Source organism: Dama dama, chromosome X (assembly GCF_033118175.1).
Source record: "Dama dama isolate Ldn47 chromosome X, ASM3311817v1, whole genome shotgun sequence".
Taxonomy (NCBI): Eukaryota; Metazoa; Chordata; class Mammalia; order Artiodactyla; family Cervidae; genus Dama; species Dama dama.
In genome coordinates, this window is record NC_083714.1 from 79,325,462 (window position 1) to 79,343,855 (window position 18,394).

Here is an 18,394-nt window from a genome sequence, read left to right on the forward strand (position 1 = left end):
TGTACATATCTCTTTTCAGTATATTCATACACATTTGGTAGTGCAACAATTTTATCATCTTAAAGAAATTTTCCTGGAATCTTCTAATATGCTCCAACTTGAATTGATTACTCTGCACCTGGACCACAACTGTTACCCTGAGATTTCCATTTTCAATCTGTTCGTTCTTTTGTTATACTTTCAATAAGATATCTTCAAATTTATCTTCCAAATTTTCCACTGAGGTTTTGTTGTTGTTGTTGTTGTTCTTATTCAATCTATCACTGATACTGATAAACTCCATGTACCATGAAAACAGCTTTCAGACTCCTTGGATTGTCATACTGGTTCCTTGAAACCCCATACTCCAGGAGAGGAGACACAGAGACAGAATATTACTGAAAACATACTCTCCTGAAATGAAAGATAACCACAGGATTCCTAGCTAGGATTTTATTTGATATAAAAGAGTTTTAGGCATAATTGATGTTAAAAATGGCCAAAGTCATTGACTGTGCAGAAATCTTTATCCCTATAGAAAATGCTAACAGAGAGAAAAAGGAAGAAGTATTACTATTCTCTTCTTGTCTGTGGCCAGTTAAAACTTATATCAAGAGGGAGGGGACATATGTACACCTATGGCTGATTCATGTTGATGTTTGACAGAAAACGACAAAATTCTGTAAAGCAATTATCCTTCAATTAAAAAAGAAAAACTTCTATTAGGGGAAAGAACAGTGAACTGCTTACTATCCTTTTGTTTTTAGGGATTTTTCAAAATGTAGCATGCTCATGGAAGAAATAAACTTTGAAAAGATGATGTGTTTTAAGAGACCTCTTTTTTATTATTAGGTAGATAAACTGCAGATAATAATATGTTTGCCATATAAATATATTCCTGAGATATTGGGAGAAACTATGTAGATGTTTTTAAGTCTAATAGACCTTATAAATATTGATCACCAAAATGAACTTTGCCTCAAGAAATCTAGTTAAGCATTACTTGTGGAATAATGTGGAAATTTTGGATTCACTTTTTCTTGTAACAGCTTATAATTCTAAAAATTCTAAAAAAAAAAAAATTCTAGGAAGCAAACTTGGCTCATTTTCCTTCTAACCTCATTGAATGTTACTATGTGCATATATTTCTTTAATTTGGAATGTTTCCCAGGTTAGTGTCGATTATTTATTGACTTACTCACTCACCAAAGGTAAACCGAACACTTATTATATGCGCGAACCTTTCTAGATGCCATGAGAAAAACACAGCTCTCCTTAGGAATTTGCAAATTAACATGATCAAAATTTTAATGTCTCCGTGCTTCAGTTCACAGTAAATGGACATAATATAATAAAGGGTTATTTTGAGATAGTAATAATATATGTGGATAATAAGTGTAAAGCACCATAAGTGAAGTTGCTCAGTCATGTCCAACTCTTTGCGACCCCGTAGACTGTAGCCCACCAGGCCCTCCATCCATGGGATTCTCCAGGCAAGAATACTGGAGTGGGTTGCCGTTTCCTTCTCCAGGGGATCTTCTAGACCCATGGATGGAACCCAGGTCTCCCGTGTTGCAGGCAGACGCAGGCAGACGCTTTAACCTCTGAGCCACCAGGGAAGCCCCAAAGCACGATAAGTCTTTCATAAATTTAGTTCCCTGACCTATCTTCCTTAAATTCAGTTTAATGCCTTGCCTTTCCATCTATGTTTGGGTTATAGTGGAGAGATGTCAAAATGAACTCTTGTGTGTTAAATATTTGCATAAATAATACATTTCAATGTTTTAAATGCATTTTGAAAGACACGTAAATTTCATGGAAAATAGATGTATGTTTTTAAATTTTATATTATATTTATTTTCCAAAGATCATGACTAGATTTGACGTCTTTAAATAGAAGACTGCTTTTCACTTATACAGTTTTTACCCTACTTGTTTTTTTCATTAAATATATGACCCTCTGCCACTAATGTATATATAAAACAAATTGTCCATGGTTGACTATATACCATATATAGTATACTACATACCATGGACACTGAATTAAAGCTGCTAGGCATCTTGAGATTGAATTTCATGCTCTTATTATATATAAGAAAATTGTGGTTAGATAGGGGTATGGCTTGGTGAAGGACACAGAGCCAGTTGTTTATTAGATGCCAGATTTTCTTATTACCAATCCAACATTATTTCTGTTTCCATTTCACCAGTGTATGTTTTACCATAAGAATTACTTTGCATACTTCTTAAAAATACTGATTACCCCATCCCAGATCTACTAAATCATGCTTGCAGGGAAGGGTCCTAGGATCTGAATGTTTCCTTTCCCCTAATAATTCTTATGACATATGACTTTGGAAAGGCTTTCACTTTACTATACTCTGTTTGTGGCAAAATATTCTAGTTGATTCTTTCCCTCCATAATACTTGGTCAAATTTTGTGATTTGTAATTTTCTTGTCTATTTGTTTATTGTCTATACATCTACCAGATTGTAAATCCAAGTTTCAGAAAGGGCATATATGAGGCCTACTTGTTTACTACTGTATCCCTGGCTCTAACACAATGTTTATACATCCTTGATGTTCAGTAATATTTGTGGGATGAAAGAATGAATTTTTTATACAATTTTAAGGGTTATACTTCATTGACAGTTATTACGAAACATTGGCTATATTCCTCATGTACAATACATCTTTATAGTCTATCTTACACCCAATAATTTGTACTTCCCACTGCCCCTTCTCTATATTGCCCTTACCCTCCCTTCCACTGGTACTTACTAGTTTGTTCTTTATATCTGTGAGTCTGCTTCTATTATTTTATATTCACTAATTTGTTGTATTCTTTAGATTCTACTTATAAGTGATATCATACATATTTGTCTTTCTTGGTCTGACTTACTCCACTTAACATAAAGCCCTTCAAGTCCATGTTGCTACAAATGGAAAGATCTTTGTTCTTTTTATATGGCTGAGTAGTATTCCACTGTGTATGTGTTTGTGTACACACACCACAACTTTTTTATCCATTCACCTGTTGATGGACACAAGTTGCTTCCATATCTTGACAGCTGTAAATAATGCTGCTATGAACTTTGGAGTGCATGTATCTTTTTGAATTAATGTTTTTATTTTTATTTTTTGGATATATACCCAGAGGTGAATTATTGGCTCAAATGGTAGTTCTATTTTTAGTTTTTTGAGAAACCTCCATACTGTTTTCCAAAGTGATTGCACCAATTTACATTCCCACCAATGTAGGAGGGTTTCCTTTGAAAGAATGCACATTTAACAGAAAGGTATACGCTCTATACATAGTACACAGAAAACAGGTATATAATGATATACATTTAAACTAACATCAGTTTGGAATATTATTTTTCTATTTTTAATAGAAATGTACTTAGAAGGATATAGGGCCTGAGAGTTCTCATTTTTAATAGTCATTATATTTGCCCTGTTAATACAGGGGGAGTTCTGGTTGAAAAGATATAGTTATTACATAAGTTTATGAGCAACTGTGGAGGGGTAAATACTATCCAGGAGACTATAGATTTGGAAACCAGTTATATCAATTTATAGATTCTTCAGATAAAGAATCTGAGGCCTAGATTGATAAAATAACTTGACCATGGGTCACATAAAATGGTTGAAAAACTGTATATTTCAAAACCCTATGAAACAAAGAAATAAATACTCAAATTCCTCGATGGCCTAGTGGTTAAGATTCAGTGATTTCACTGCTATGGCCCAGGTTCAATCCCTGCTTGGTGAACTGCGATCCTGCAAGCCACATGGCATGGCCCCCCAAAAAAGGAATAAATCATCTTTACATAATTGATAGTTGGAATGTGGAAAAGGCTATTTGGGATAAGGTGGATCCAGAGTGAAAAACTGGAACCAAGGCTTAGATTAATAGGACAATAGATATTGATTCAGTCTAAGGAAGAACATTTTGGAAAAAAAAAAAAACTATATAAAATATGGACTAGGAAAATCTTGCAAGGTAGTATGCTTCATATTCCCGAAATTTTCATGCAAAGACTGACTAGCCATTCACCTACAATGTTGAAGAAGGAACTTTTACACTAAATGGAAAGTTAGACTAATTGGCTTTTAAGATTACTTCTATCTTCTATGATTCATTGAAAATATAATAAAGTCATTAACATTATATTTATAGACCAAATTATTTTCTCAGTGACTTCCAGTTTTAAGAAATATCCAGAAAGGAACTATTTCAGTCCTAGTATGTAATAAATTCTCATATAATCCTGGTGTTCACATCAAATATTATTTTACTTTTATCACTATGCATTCCATAATTATTCATTCCACCCAAGATGGGTGAAAAAAGAAGTTGAAAATAATCAAAACTGGTTTCTGTTTTCTTTTTCTCCTCTTTCTCCAAACCTTCATGACCTAAAGGAAACAAAAAATATCCTAAGAAAACTGTATTGGTCTTCTTCTGCCCACATCATCATTTTTCCAAGCATCTATGGCTAAGATTATTGTGAAAAAGAAGCTTCTGCATTTAAAATTTGATAAGCATCAGTATTCAAAGATAGAAAATAGAGAAAGTACCTGACAGTTTATTGGCGCTTTAGTAAGAAGTTGAAATTCTTTACTTTTTCTGAAGTCTAATAGTTTATTCTCATTGAGACCACGTGAAGGAAAATTGAAACAGAACTATACTCTTTAAACTAGTACTTTTTCCTTGGGAGAAGTTACCAAAGCTAGCAAAATTAATATTTATGAATATTTTTCTTTTCTACCAGGTAGTTTTCACTTGGTAGTCTACAAAGCAATCCATGTGTTTCAGGTTTCACATTTAGCATGGAATGCTAAATATGTCAAAGATACTACATTCCCTAGAATATGAAGAGAAAATGCACACCCAAATATATAAAGAATTAATCTTCTTGGATTAACTGAATAGTTCTTCTGTTTTGCCTTGCATTTTGTTTTACAAAATTTTATCAAGTAAAAGTTAACTTTATTCATAATTTTTATTTACATTTGATAAATAATGTAGATCCTTACATCTAAGGTTCTTTTGTATATATGTGAACCTTGTGATATAGAAGAAATTCTATTTGATATACAAAGAAAGGGTACCATAATCAAATTTAGACCTGAAATTATGAAATGCTATTGAGTGACTTTCTACACTCAAAGAAAATAAACAGATTTTAAGAATTATTTTACTTTGTAGATAGGCATGGCAATTATTCTTTGTAGGGTATCATAACAAAAATATAAAGGTTATGAGCTTTTTGAAAATTCCATGAGAAACTTGAGTGTAAAATTGGTTTTAGACCACTGCTTTCGAAAAATGTTGGGGTAGACATAATTTTCTACATAATTTTCTTAGTTGTTTGGTCACTAAGTCATGTCTGACTCTTTGCAACCCCATGTACTGTAGACCACCAGGCTCTTCTTTCCATGGGATTTCTCAGACAAGAATACTGGAGTGGGTTACCATTTCCTTCTCTAGGGAAGCTTCCTGATCCAGGGATCGAACCTGCACCTCCTGCATTGGCAGGCAGGTTCTTTACCACTGAGTCATCATGAAAGCCCTATTCAATGAATGATTGTTAACCATTTTTAATTGAATTATAGTTTATTTACCATGTGTTAGTTTCAGATGTACAGCAAACTGATACAGTTTTATATATGTATGTATATGTATGTGTGTGTATGTGTGTGTGCGCGCATGTTAGTTGCTCAGTCATGTCCGACTCTGCGACCATGGACTGTATGTAGCCCACCAGGTTCCTTTGTCCATGGGATTCACTAGGTAAGAATACTGGATGGATGGTCATTCCCTTCTCCAGAGGATCTTCGCGAACCAGGGACCAAACCCAGGTCTCCCGCATGGCATGAGGATTCTTTACCATCTGCACAACCAGGGAAACCATATATACACACACACATATACATATATATGCATATATACATATATATATATACACATATATAAGCATATATACATATATATATATATACACATATATATGCATATATATATATATATATCCTAAAGGAGATCAGTCCTGGGTGTTCATTGGAAGGACTGATGCTGAAGCTGAAACTCTAATACTTTGGCCACCTCATGCGAAGAGTTGACTCATTGGAAAAGACCCTGATGCTGGGAGAGATTGGGGGCAGGAGGAGAAGGGGACGACAGAGGATGAGATGGCTGGATGGCATCACCGACTCGATGGGCATGAGTTTGAGTAAACTCCGGGAGTTGGTGATGGATAGGGAGGCCTGGCGTGCTGCGATTCATGGGGTCACAAAGAGTCGGACACAACTGAGCAACTGAACTGAACTGAACTGATATACACATATTCCTCAGATTATTTTCCATCATACATTATTGCAAGATACTATAATTGTTTGTGCTATATAGTAGGTTCTTGTTGGTTACTTATTTTATATGTAGTAGTGTGTGCATGTTAATCCTAAACTCATAAATTTATCTCTCCCCTCCATCCCACTATTCCCTTTGGTAATAAGTTTGTTTTCTGTGTCCGTGAGTCTATTTCTATTTTGTGAATAAGTTCATCTGTAATCTGCATATTTTTTTTATATTCCACATTTAAGTGATATCATATGACATTTGTCTTTGTCAAATTTGCTTCACTTAGTATGCTAATCTCTAGACCCAGGCATTATTTCATTCTTTTTTATTGCTGAGTAATATTATATTGTATATATGTATATATACCACATTTCTTTATCCATTCATCTATTGATGGACATTTATGTTGCCCTATTACTATTAAGAAAATTGAATTCATCATTAAAAAATCTCCCCCCAAAATAAATCTACAAGCACTCAAAACCTACAGCTAGCATCGTATTTTAATGGTGAAAAACAGAAGCTTCCCCCTGAGACCAGAAACAAGATGTCCACTCTGGCCACCTTTATTATCATACTGGAAGTTCTAACCAGTACAATAAATCAAGAAAAATAAATAAAAGATACATGATTGTCTGTTTAGAAAGTCCTAAAGAAATAAAACACTCCTACAACTAATAAGTGAATTCACCAACATCTCTGGATACAAGATCATCATATAAAAATCAATTGTATGTCTGTATAGTTAAAAATGAACACAATCAAGCTTAAATTTAAGGTAAATTCTTTGCAATCACTCAAAAAATCAAATACATGTAACTCCAACAAAACATGTACAGGACTTAAATGCTGAAAACTACAAAACACTGATGAAAGGAATAAAAGCAATTCTAAGTAAATGGAGAGACATTCTGTGTGCACATACTGGAAGACCCAACATGGTAAAGATGTCAAGTCCTCTCAAATTGTTGTTCAGTTTTAACATAATTCCTACAAAATTCCAGCAAGATGTTTTGTTGATGTAGACAAGATATCTCTAAAAGTCATATGGAAAAGAAATATGCTAGTATAGCCAAAACAGTTCTGGAAAAAAATAATAAGGGGAGTAAATTCATTTACCTAATTTCAAGATTTATTATATAAGTACAGTAATCAAGACTGTATTAGCAGGGTGATAGATGTATAGATCATTGGAACAGAATAGAGAATCCAGAAATATTCCTGTACAACCATGGCCAGCTTAGCTAATTTTGACAAAGATGCAAAAGCAATTCAGTGGAGGAAGTCTTTTCAAGAAATGTTCTGGAACATCTGTATTTCTACTGGAAAATGTAAATTACCTTAGACCTAAACCTAACACCTTAGACAAAAATGAATTCATAATGGACCAGGGATTTAAATGTGAAAAATAAAACTATATAATATTAGGTATTAATACAGCTTGGTGAAGAATTCTTAGGAATGGTACTAAAAGCACAACCCATAAAAGAATAAAAGCAATAGCTTCAACTTTTCAAAATTTAAAAAAAAAAAAAAACTTTTGTGCTACAAAAGACCAGAATGGTGAAAATACAAGCTACAGACAAGGAGAAAATATTTGCAAGCCCCATATTTGGCAAAGAACTCATATCTGCTACAAAATGGAAGAAAATTGTGCAAAATCACATATCTGACAAAAATTCATATCTAGAATATATAAAGTATTCTCACACCCCAGTACTAAAAGACCAACTCTATCACAAAATGGGCAAAAGACCTGAAGAGACAGTTCACTGATAGGTGGATAGCAAAAAGTATGTGAAAACATTATCAATACTACTAGCCATTGGGAAAACCAAATTAAGAACTTGATGATCATTACTATATGCACAAATGAGAACAGCTAAAAAAGATACTTATAATACCAAGTCCTAGCAAGAACACCAAGAAACTGAATCTCTCAATCATTGCTGGTAAGAATGCAAAATGGTACACCTTTTATGGAAACAATTTGGCAGTTTCTTTTAAAATTAAACATATAATTACAATTTGACCCAGAAATTTCATTATTTGGCATTTATACTAGAGAAATGAAAACTTACATCAGCACAAAAACTGGTACAAAACTGTTCATAGGAGTTTTATGGCTGTATATAATAGCTAAAAATTGGAATCAAGTGTCCTCCAACAAGTGAAGGGTTAAACAAACACTGCAAGAAAAGGAAAGAAACTGTATCATGGAAGACTTCTTAGCAATAAAAAGGAATGGACTATTAGTACATGTAACTTGAATAAATTTCCAGGAAATTATGCTGAATGAGAAAAGCCAATTTTTTGAAACTTTTTGCAGTCACATGCTGTATGACTCTATTTATATAGCATTCTCAAAATGATACAATTATAGATGTGGAAAATCCATTGATGGTTGTCAGGAGTTGAAGACAGCAGAAAGGAGGAGAAGAATGGTATGATAAAAGAGCATAAAATTTTCAACACATATTGTGCAATGTCAATTTCCATTTTCTGTTATGGTACTATAATTATGTAAAATGCAAATTGAAGAAAATAGAATGAAGACCAATTTTTGTAACTTCCTGTAACTCCAAACTTATTTTAATATAGCAAGTTTTAGAAATTGGTTCTAAATCTAATAAAATGGAATATTAGAATACTTAAAAAACCCAGGTAATCATCATGGAGCCAAGCAAAGTTACTAGAAAGCACATTTTCACCTAGGAAGATTGAGAATGGAATTAGCATATGAAATATAGTTAGAGCTGCATGCCTAGTCCCTTTTGGGAAAGAATCAGTTCATGTTTCTTTTGAAATATTTGGTGGGTTATTTTCTCCAGAAATAAAACAAAAGCAAAAAAGTGTTCTGCAATGGGCTGCATGTTGCTTGAAAGTCTTATTATTAAGATAATAAAAATTTTAAAATAGAAATTTATATTTTAGTTTATTGAGTAATAATAAAGCTGCATTTTTCTCGGTACCTGTTTATTCTTTACAATCATATTTTACACAGCATCCATTCATTATTTTAATGGTAGAACTGCTAAGGTTTCTATTTTTACAAAACTTCCTCTTGTATTTCTCTCATAAAGACATGGATTGGGAATCGAAGAAGGAAATATCGTTTAATGGGGATTGAAGTTCCACCTCCAAGAGGAGGCCCTGCTGATTTTTCTGAGCAGCCCGAATATGGTTCTTTGTCTGCACTCACATCAGGAGAGGAAGCTGGTCCTGAAGTAGGAGAGGATAATGACAGAAATGATGAAGTATCCATCTGTTTGTCTGAAGGAAGTTCTCAAGGTATTTTATATGCTGCACCTCCTAATGATATCTTTTGTGTATTTGATGCATTTTTACTTGCTTTTCAGTTTACTGTGCTTCAAATCTAAAGTCATCAAAACATTTGGTTAAATAGGCATATTTTATTTATTTTTATATTTTAAAATAATATTCATATATATTTAAAGTGTACAAGTTTAGATATAAATATATATACATAAATGATTACTATGATCAAGCTAATTAACATATCCATCTCTTCACATAGTTACCTTTTTGTCTGTGTATGTAATAAGAGCACCTGAAATCTACTCCCAAAGCAAATTTCCAGCATACAATATAAGACATATAGTTGATCCTTAAACAACATGGGTTTGAACTGTACTGGTTCACTTTCAATAATACACTGGAAAAAATTTTGGAGATTTGCAACAATTCGGAAAAACCTGCAGACAAACCATGTGGCCTAGAAATATCAAAAAAGAAAAAGGTATGTCATGAATACATAAAATATATGTAATATATGTAAAACATACAAAATATGTGTTAATTGTTTATGCTATTGGTAAGTCAACAGCAGGCTATTAGTAGTTTAGTTTTGGAAAAGTCAAAGTTATATTTGGAGTTTTAACTGTGACGGGGCTTCCATGACCTTAATCTTCATGTTGTTCAAAGGTCAACTATATTGTTAATTATTGTCATCATGCTCTATATTAGTTACCTAAACTTACCCTATGTAATTGAAAGTTTCCAACCTTTGACCAAAATCTCCCCATTTTCCCCATGTCCCCACCCTGGTACCTACCATTCTACTCTGCTTCTATATATTTGCATTATTTGATTCCACATATAAGTGAGATTATGCAGTATTTTTCTTCCTGTATTTGGCTTATTTCAGTCATCCAAGCACTTGCAAATGGCAGAATTTTTAAAAGACTGAATAATATTCCAGTGTATGTATATGCCACAGTTTCTTTATCCATTCATCTGTCTATGGACACTTGCTTGCTTCCATACCTTGGCTACTGTGACTAATACTGCAATGAACATGGAAGTGCAGATGCCTCTTTGAGGTACTAATTTCATTTCCTTTGGATATATACCCAGAAGAGGGATTGTTGGATTTAAATAAAAAATTTAAATAGAAAAAAATCATTATTAATCTTTTAAGGAATTTACAATCCATATATTATAGTACATGGTTATTTCAAATTTTTGGAATTTTAGTCAGTTTAAGTTAGAGCATTGTAACAAAAGACCATATGGCATAATGTGTTAAACAACAGGCTAGTAGCTGGGCAACTTGGGTGCAAGTCCTAGATCTTCTACTAGCTGATTATGTGACTTCAGGAAAACTATTTAATTCATCAGGCTTTAGTTTTCTTATCCACAAAATAAGGGAGTTAGGCTAGATCATCTTTATAATACTTCTTAGTGTTTCCCTAAATAAGAATTAAAATAATAATATGTAATTATACCATTTGTCCATGAGAAGAATTTTCCGTTTTATTTCAAATACAGAAACAGTCCTCTCCTGACACCTTTATGAGCACTTTTACTAAGGTTTAATTTACATAGAATAAATTTCATCCATCACAAAAGTAGAATTCAATGGTTTGGTTTAGTCACTCTGTCATGTCCAACTCTTTATGACCCCATGGACTGAAGCCCACCAAGCTCTTCTCTCCATGGGATTCTCCAAGCAAGAACGGTGGAGTGGATTGTCATTTCCTTCTCCATGATTTTTAGTAAATTATATGCAGTTGTACATTCATCGCTATTTCTAAAATTGAATTTCAGAATAATCACTAAAGTCCAATTTTAGAAAATTTTTATGACTTCAAAAAAGCAAAATCCGATTATAGAATGCTTTTATCACTTCAAAAAATTTCCTTGAGACTGTTTTCAGTCAATATCCACTCCCAACTCAAAACCTAGGCAAAAACTGATCTGATTTCTGGCTATATAAATTTGTCTTTTCTGGGCATATCATATAAGTGGAATTATATAATATATAGTGGGTTTTCTTTTTGCAGCTATGATAGAACTTTGCACTGGCTTCTTTAAAATTCTATTGATCTGGATAGTAACACTATAGTTTCTAATTTATTTTTATCTTCTAAGTTTGTTTATGGAGTTCTCAACAGTCACAACTTTTGCTTGTAATTTTTCTGTTGTCAGATATACCAGCTTTTTTCCTATATGGTTTGTGACTTCGGTGTCATGATTAAAAAATCCTTCCTTCTACTACAATTATGTAAACATACCCCATATATGCTTCTTGTTTCCTTATGGATTAATTTTTACAACTTTATATTTATCCCACCTAGAAATTGTTTTATATGATGCGTGAAGACAATATCTAACTTTACTTTCCAAATGATTACCCAAATGCCCCTACAATATTTGTTGAATAGTACAGCATGTTTCCAGTGATTCTGTGTAGCTTTTAAAATCAAAGATGATAGATAGAAAAATGGCTTGACAGTCATCTTGTTTAGGCCAACTGCCACTTGGAGGATATAAATGTCAAAAGGAAGCAGATGTTGATGTGTATAGACTGATGCATTGACCTGTGTGCTGGATAGGTGTCCTATCTCTATCCTACCATTTGAAGGAAATTTCAAAGTTGAATATTCAAGCCACTAGCAAAAGAGTTCCAGAAAAAGAAGAATTTATCTTCTAATTAGTACAGTACTTCTCAAATGGCCATGTCTCCAAGACCCATGTCTCCAAACTGAGCAGGTGTTACACTTCCTCACAGCCTGATAGTCTGACAGCAATCATTGGAGTACTGCAGAGAAGAACTTTAATGTACAATTTATAACAAAGAAATATGAAGACTGAAGAGAGGATGGGACTATGAGAACTAAGAAGATCCTGAGACCTGGTTCAGACACAGATTTTCTAAAGTCTCCTTCTGTCAGCACCCAGTCTTACCTTATTGAAGACAGTGTTTCTGACCATTGTTGGACTATATCCTGCTATCTGTTCCCTCAGGAAAAAGGAATCTTCACTGAAGAAAGAGAAATGAACAACAAATAGTAAGACATCACAGGTGAAAGGAATATCATTTAATAAATAGATCAAGCCCTGAGCCTTTGGAGTGAAAGTACTGACTCCAAGACCCTAGACTACAGGAGAACTAACCCTCAGTTCAGTTCAGTTCAGTTCAGTTGCTCAGTCATGTCCAACTCTTCGTGACCCCATACATATCAAATAGTGAGAACTCACACAAAGGAAACCACTTGAATAAAAGACCCAGCATCATCCAACTACAAGTAGCACCCTCTGCAGGACACCTCATCTAAACAACAAACAAACAAACAAAAAAATACAAACCCAGTCATCAACAGACAGGATTACCACCTCACTCAGCCTTGCCCATCAGAGGAAAAACAAGCAAACAAACAAAAACTCAGCAAAAATCTCACCCTATAAGAAGCATACACAAACCATTGGACCAAACTTAGGAGGGCAGAAACCAAAAGGAAGAAAGAAGTCAACCTGGCAGCATGGGAAAAGGATACCTCAAACACAATAACTTAAAAAAAAAAGAAAAGAAAAGGCAGAGAAATACTACTCAAATGAAGGAACAAGCTAGATACACAGAAGTCCAAATAAATGAAGAGGAAATAGGAAAATTACCTGAAAAATAATTTAGAATAATGATAGTAAAGATGATCAAAAACCTTGAAAACAAAATGAAGAAAATGAAAGAATCAATTAACAAAGACATAGAAGAATTAAACAATAAACATACAGAGACAAACAACATAATTATCGAAATTAAAAATACTCTAAAAAGAATCAATAGCAGAATATCTGAAGTAGAAGAACAATCAGTGAGGTGGAAGATAAAATGGTGGAAATAACTACTGAAGAGCAGAATAAAGTGAAAGAATGAACTTAGGATAATCTTAGAGACCTCTGGGACAATAGCAAACACACCAAAATTTGAATTATAGGGATCTCAGAAGAAGAAGAAGAAAGAAAGGGTATGAGAAAATTTTTGAAAGGATTATAGTTGAAAACTTCCCCAACATGGAAAAGGAAATAGCCAACCAAGTCCAAGAGGCACAAAGAGTCCCATACAGGATAAACCCAAGGAGAAACACATCAAAGCACATATTAATCAAACTAACAAAGACTAAACAAAAACAAGAATGTTAAAAGGAGTAAGGGAAAAGCAACAAGTAACATACAAGGGAAATCCCACATGTTCAAGAGCTGATCTTTCAGCAGAAACTCCACAGGCCAGAAAGGAATGGCAGGATATATTTAAAATACTGAAAGAGAAAAATCTACAACCAAGATTATTGTACCAGCAAGTAATTCATTCAATATTGATGGAGAAACAAAAAAGCTTTTCAGACAAGAAAAAATTAAGAGAATTCAGTACCACCAAACCAGCTTTACAACAAATGTTAAAGGGACTTACATAGTCAAGAAATAGAAGAGAAGAAAAAAGATCTACAAAATCAACCCAAAACAATTAAGAAAATGGCAATAGGAACATATATATCAATAATTGCTTTAAATGTAAATGGTTTAAATGCTCCAACTGAAAGACACAGACTGGCTGAATGTATAAAAAACAAGACCCATATATATGCTGTCTACAAGAAAACCCACTTCGGACCTAAATACACATATAGACAGAAAGTGAGAGGATGGAAAAATATATTTCATGCAAACAGGAAGCAAAAGAAAGCTGGAGTAGCAATCCTCATATAAGACAAAATAGACCTTAAAATAAATAATATTACAAGAGATGAGGAAGGACACTACATAGTGATCCAAGGATCAATCCAAGAGGAATATAACAATTGTAAATATCAATGCACCCAACATAGGAACACCTCAATAAATAAGACACACACTAACAGAAATAAAAGGAAAAATTGACAGTAACACAATAATATTAGGAGACTTTAATACCCATTCACACAAATGGACAGATCATCAAACAGAAAATTAATAAGGAAATACAAGTCTTAAATTGTATATTAGATGAGATGGATCTCACTGATATCTTCAGGACATTCCATCCAAATGCAGAAGAATACAACTTCTTCTCAAGTGCACATGGAACAATCTCCAGGATAGACCACATCTTGGGTCACAAATCAAACCTCAGTAAATTTAAGAAAATTGAAATCATATCAAGCATCTTCTCTGATCACAAGGCTATGAGACTAGATGTCATTTACAAGAAAAAAAAAAAAAACCAGTAAGAAACATAATCACATGGGGATTAAACAATATATTTCTAAATAACCAACAGGTTACCAAAGAAATTAAAAGGAAAATCAAAATTGTTCTACAAACAAATGACAGTGAAAACATGACAACTCAAAACCTATGGTATACAGGAAAAGCAGGTCTAATGGGGAAGTTTATAGCACTACAATCCTACCTCAAGTAACAAGAAAAACATTGAATAGACAGTGTAACTTTACACCTAAAACCACTGGAAAAACAAGAACAAAAGATCTCCAAAATTATTAGAAAGAAAGAAAGAAAGATCTGAGCAGAAATAAATGAAAAAGAAATGAAAGAAACAACAGTAAAAATTAATAAAACTAAAATCTGGCTATTTGACAATATAAACAAAATTGACAAACCCTTAGCCAGACTCACCAAGAAAAAAAAAAAAGAATCAAATCAACAAAATCAGAAGTGTAAAAGGAGAGGTTACAGCAGACAATACAGAAATACAAAGGATTATAAGAGACTATTATGAACAACTACATGGCAATAAAATGGATAAACTGGAAGGAATGCACAGATTCTTAGAAAAGTTCAATCTTCCAAGACTGAACCAGGAAGAAAGAGAAATCATGAACAACCCAGTTACAAGCACTGAAATTGAAGCTGTGATAAAAAAATCTCCCAAAAAACAAAAGCCCAGGATCAGATAGCTTCACAGGAGAATTCTATCAAACATTTAGAGAAGAACTAGTGCCTATCCTTCTAAAACTCTTTCAAAAAGTTGCAGAAGAAAGAAAACATCCTAACTCATTCTACAAGGCCACCATCACCCTGATACCAAAACCAGACAAAGACAACACAAAAAACTAAAACTACAGGCCAATATCACTGATGGCCAAGGATGAAAAAAATCCTCAAGAAAATTTTAGCAAACAGAATTCAGAAACACATCAAAAAGCTCATACACCATAATCAATGTGTGTTTATTCCAGGGATGCAAAGATTCTTCAATATACAGGAATCAATCAATATGATAAACCATATTAATAAATTGAAAGATAAAAACTACCAGATGATCTCAACTGATGCAGAAGAACTCTTTGATAAAATTCAGCACCCATTTATGATTAAAACTGTTCAAAAAATGTTCATAGAAGGAACCTACCTCAACACAGTAAAGGGCATATATGATAAGCCCACAGAAAACATTATTCTCAATGGTGAAAACCTGAAAGCATTCCCCTAAGATCAGGAACAATACAAGGGTGTCCACTATCGCCACTATTATTCAATGTAGTTCTAGAATTTCTGGCTACAGCAATCAGAGAAGAAAATGAAATAAAGGAAACCAGATTGGAAATGAAGTAAAGCTTTCACTGTTGGCAGATGACATGACACTGTATGTAGAAAACCCTAAAGACAGTATCAGAAAATTACTAGAGCTTATCAGTGAACTTAGGAAAATTGCAGGATACAAAAGCAATACACAGAAATCACTTGCATTTCTATCTACTAACAGTGAAAAATCAAAAAGAGCAATTAAGGAATCAATATAAGTCACCATTGCAATAAAAAGAATTAAATATCTAGGAATAAACTTACCTAAGGAGACAAAAGAGCTGTATACAGAAAATGATAATACACTAATGAAAGAAATCAAAGATGATATAAACAGATGGAGAGAGATTCCATGTTCCTGGGTATGAAGAATCAATATTGTGAAAATGACTATACTACCAAATGCAATCTATAGATTTAATGAAATCCCTATCAAATTACCAAGTACAGCAGCCATATATTGACACCCAGCTCATTTAACTTATATGCAGAGTACATCATGAGAAATGCTGGGCTGGAAGAAGCACAAGCTGGAATCAAGATTGCCGGGAGAAATATCAGTAACCTCAGATAAGCAGATAACAACATCCTTAAGGCAGAAAGTGAAGAAGAACTAAAGAGCCTAAGGAAGAACTAAAGAAGAACTAAAAAGGAGAGTGAAAAAGTTGGCTTAAAGCTCAACATCCAGAAAACTAAGATCATGGCATCCGGTCCCATCACTTCATGGCAAATAGATGGGGAAACAGTGTAAACAGTGGCTGACTTTATTTTTCTGGGCTCCAAAATCACTGCAGATGGTGATTGCAGACATGAAATTAAAATATGGTTACTCCTTGGAAGAAAAGTTATGACCAACCTAGATAGCATATTAAAAAGCAGAGACATTACTTTGTCAACAAAGGTCCATCTAGTCAAAGCTATGGTTTTTCCAGTGGTCATGTATGGACGTGAAAGTTGGACTATAAAGAAAGCTGAGCACCAAAGAATTGATGATTTTGAACCGTGGTGTTGGAGAAGACTCTTGACAGTGCCTTGGACTGCAAGGAGATCCAACCAATCCATCCTAAAGGAGATCAGTCCTGGGTGTTCATTGGAAGGACTGATGCTGAAGCTGAAACTCCAATACTTTGGCCACCTGATGCGAAGAGCTGATTCATTTGAAAAGACTCTGATGCTGGAAAAGATTGAGGGCAAGAGGAGAAGGGGACGACAGAGGATGAGAGGATTGGATGGCATCACTGACTCAATGGACATGGGTTTGGGTGGACTCTGGGAGTTGGTGATGAACAGGGAGGCCTGGCGTGCTGTGGTTCATAGGGTCACAAAGAGTTGGACACGACTGAGTGACTGAACTGAACTATCAAATTACCAATGGCATTTTTCACAGAACTATAACAAAAAATTTCGCAATTCATATGAAAACACAAAAGACCCATAATAGCTAAAGTAGTGTTGAGAAAGAAGTTGAAGGAATCAACCTTCCTGACTTCAGGTTATACTACAAAGCTACAGCCATCAAGACAGTATGGTCCTGGCACAGAAACAGAAATATAGACCAATGGAACAAGTTAGAAAACCCAGAAATAAGACCAGGCACCTTTGGTTATCTTATTTTTGACAAAGGAAGCAATAATATACAATGGAGAAAAGACAGTCTCTTCAATAAATGGTGCTGGGAAAACTTGACAGCTACATGTAAAAGAATGAAATTAGAGCACTTCTTAACACCATACACAAAGATAAACTCAAAATTGATTAAAGACCTAAATGTAAGATCAGAAACTATAAAACTCTTTGAGGAAAACATAGACAGAATACTCGATGACATAAATCAAAGCAAGATCCTCTATGACCCACCTCCTAGAATAATGGAAATAAAAACTAAAGTAAACAAGTGTGACCTGATTAAACTTCAAAGGTTTTGCACAGCAAAGGAAACTATAAGCAAAGTGAAAAGACAATCCTCAGAATTGGAGAAAACAATAGCAAATGAAACAACTGACAAATTATTAATTTCCAAAATATACAAGCAGCTCATACAACTCAATGCCATAAAAACAAACAACCTGATCAAAAAGTGGGAAAAAGACCTAAACAGACATTTCTAAAAGGAAGACATGCAGGTGGCTAACAAACACATGAAAAGATATTCAGCATCACTTATTATTAGAGAAATGCAAATCAAAACTACAGTGAGATATCACCTCACTCTTGTCAGAATGGCC

The 18,394-nt window shown here is 33.8% G+C and overlaps 1 protein-coding gene across 1 annotated transcript in view; it reads left to right on the forward strand.

The window, feature by feature from the left end:
- The window catches only part of HDX (highly divergent homeobox), a 213,577-nt gene that overhangs the window by 138,753 nt on the left and 56,430 nt on the right, over positions 1–18,394 (forward strand). The window contains exon 6 of the mRNA XM_061136026.1: positions 9,431–9,638. Within this exon, the coding sequence (XP_060992009.1) occupies positions 9,431–9,638 (208 nt within the window). The remainder of the gene's footprint in view (positions 1–9,430; positions 9,639–18,394) is intronic.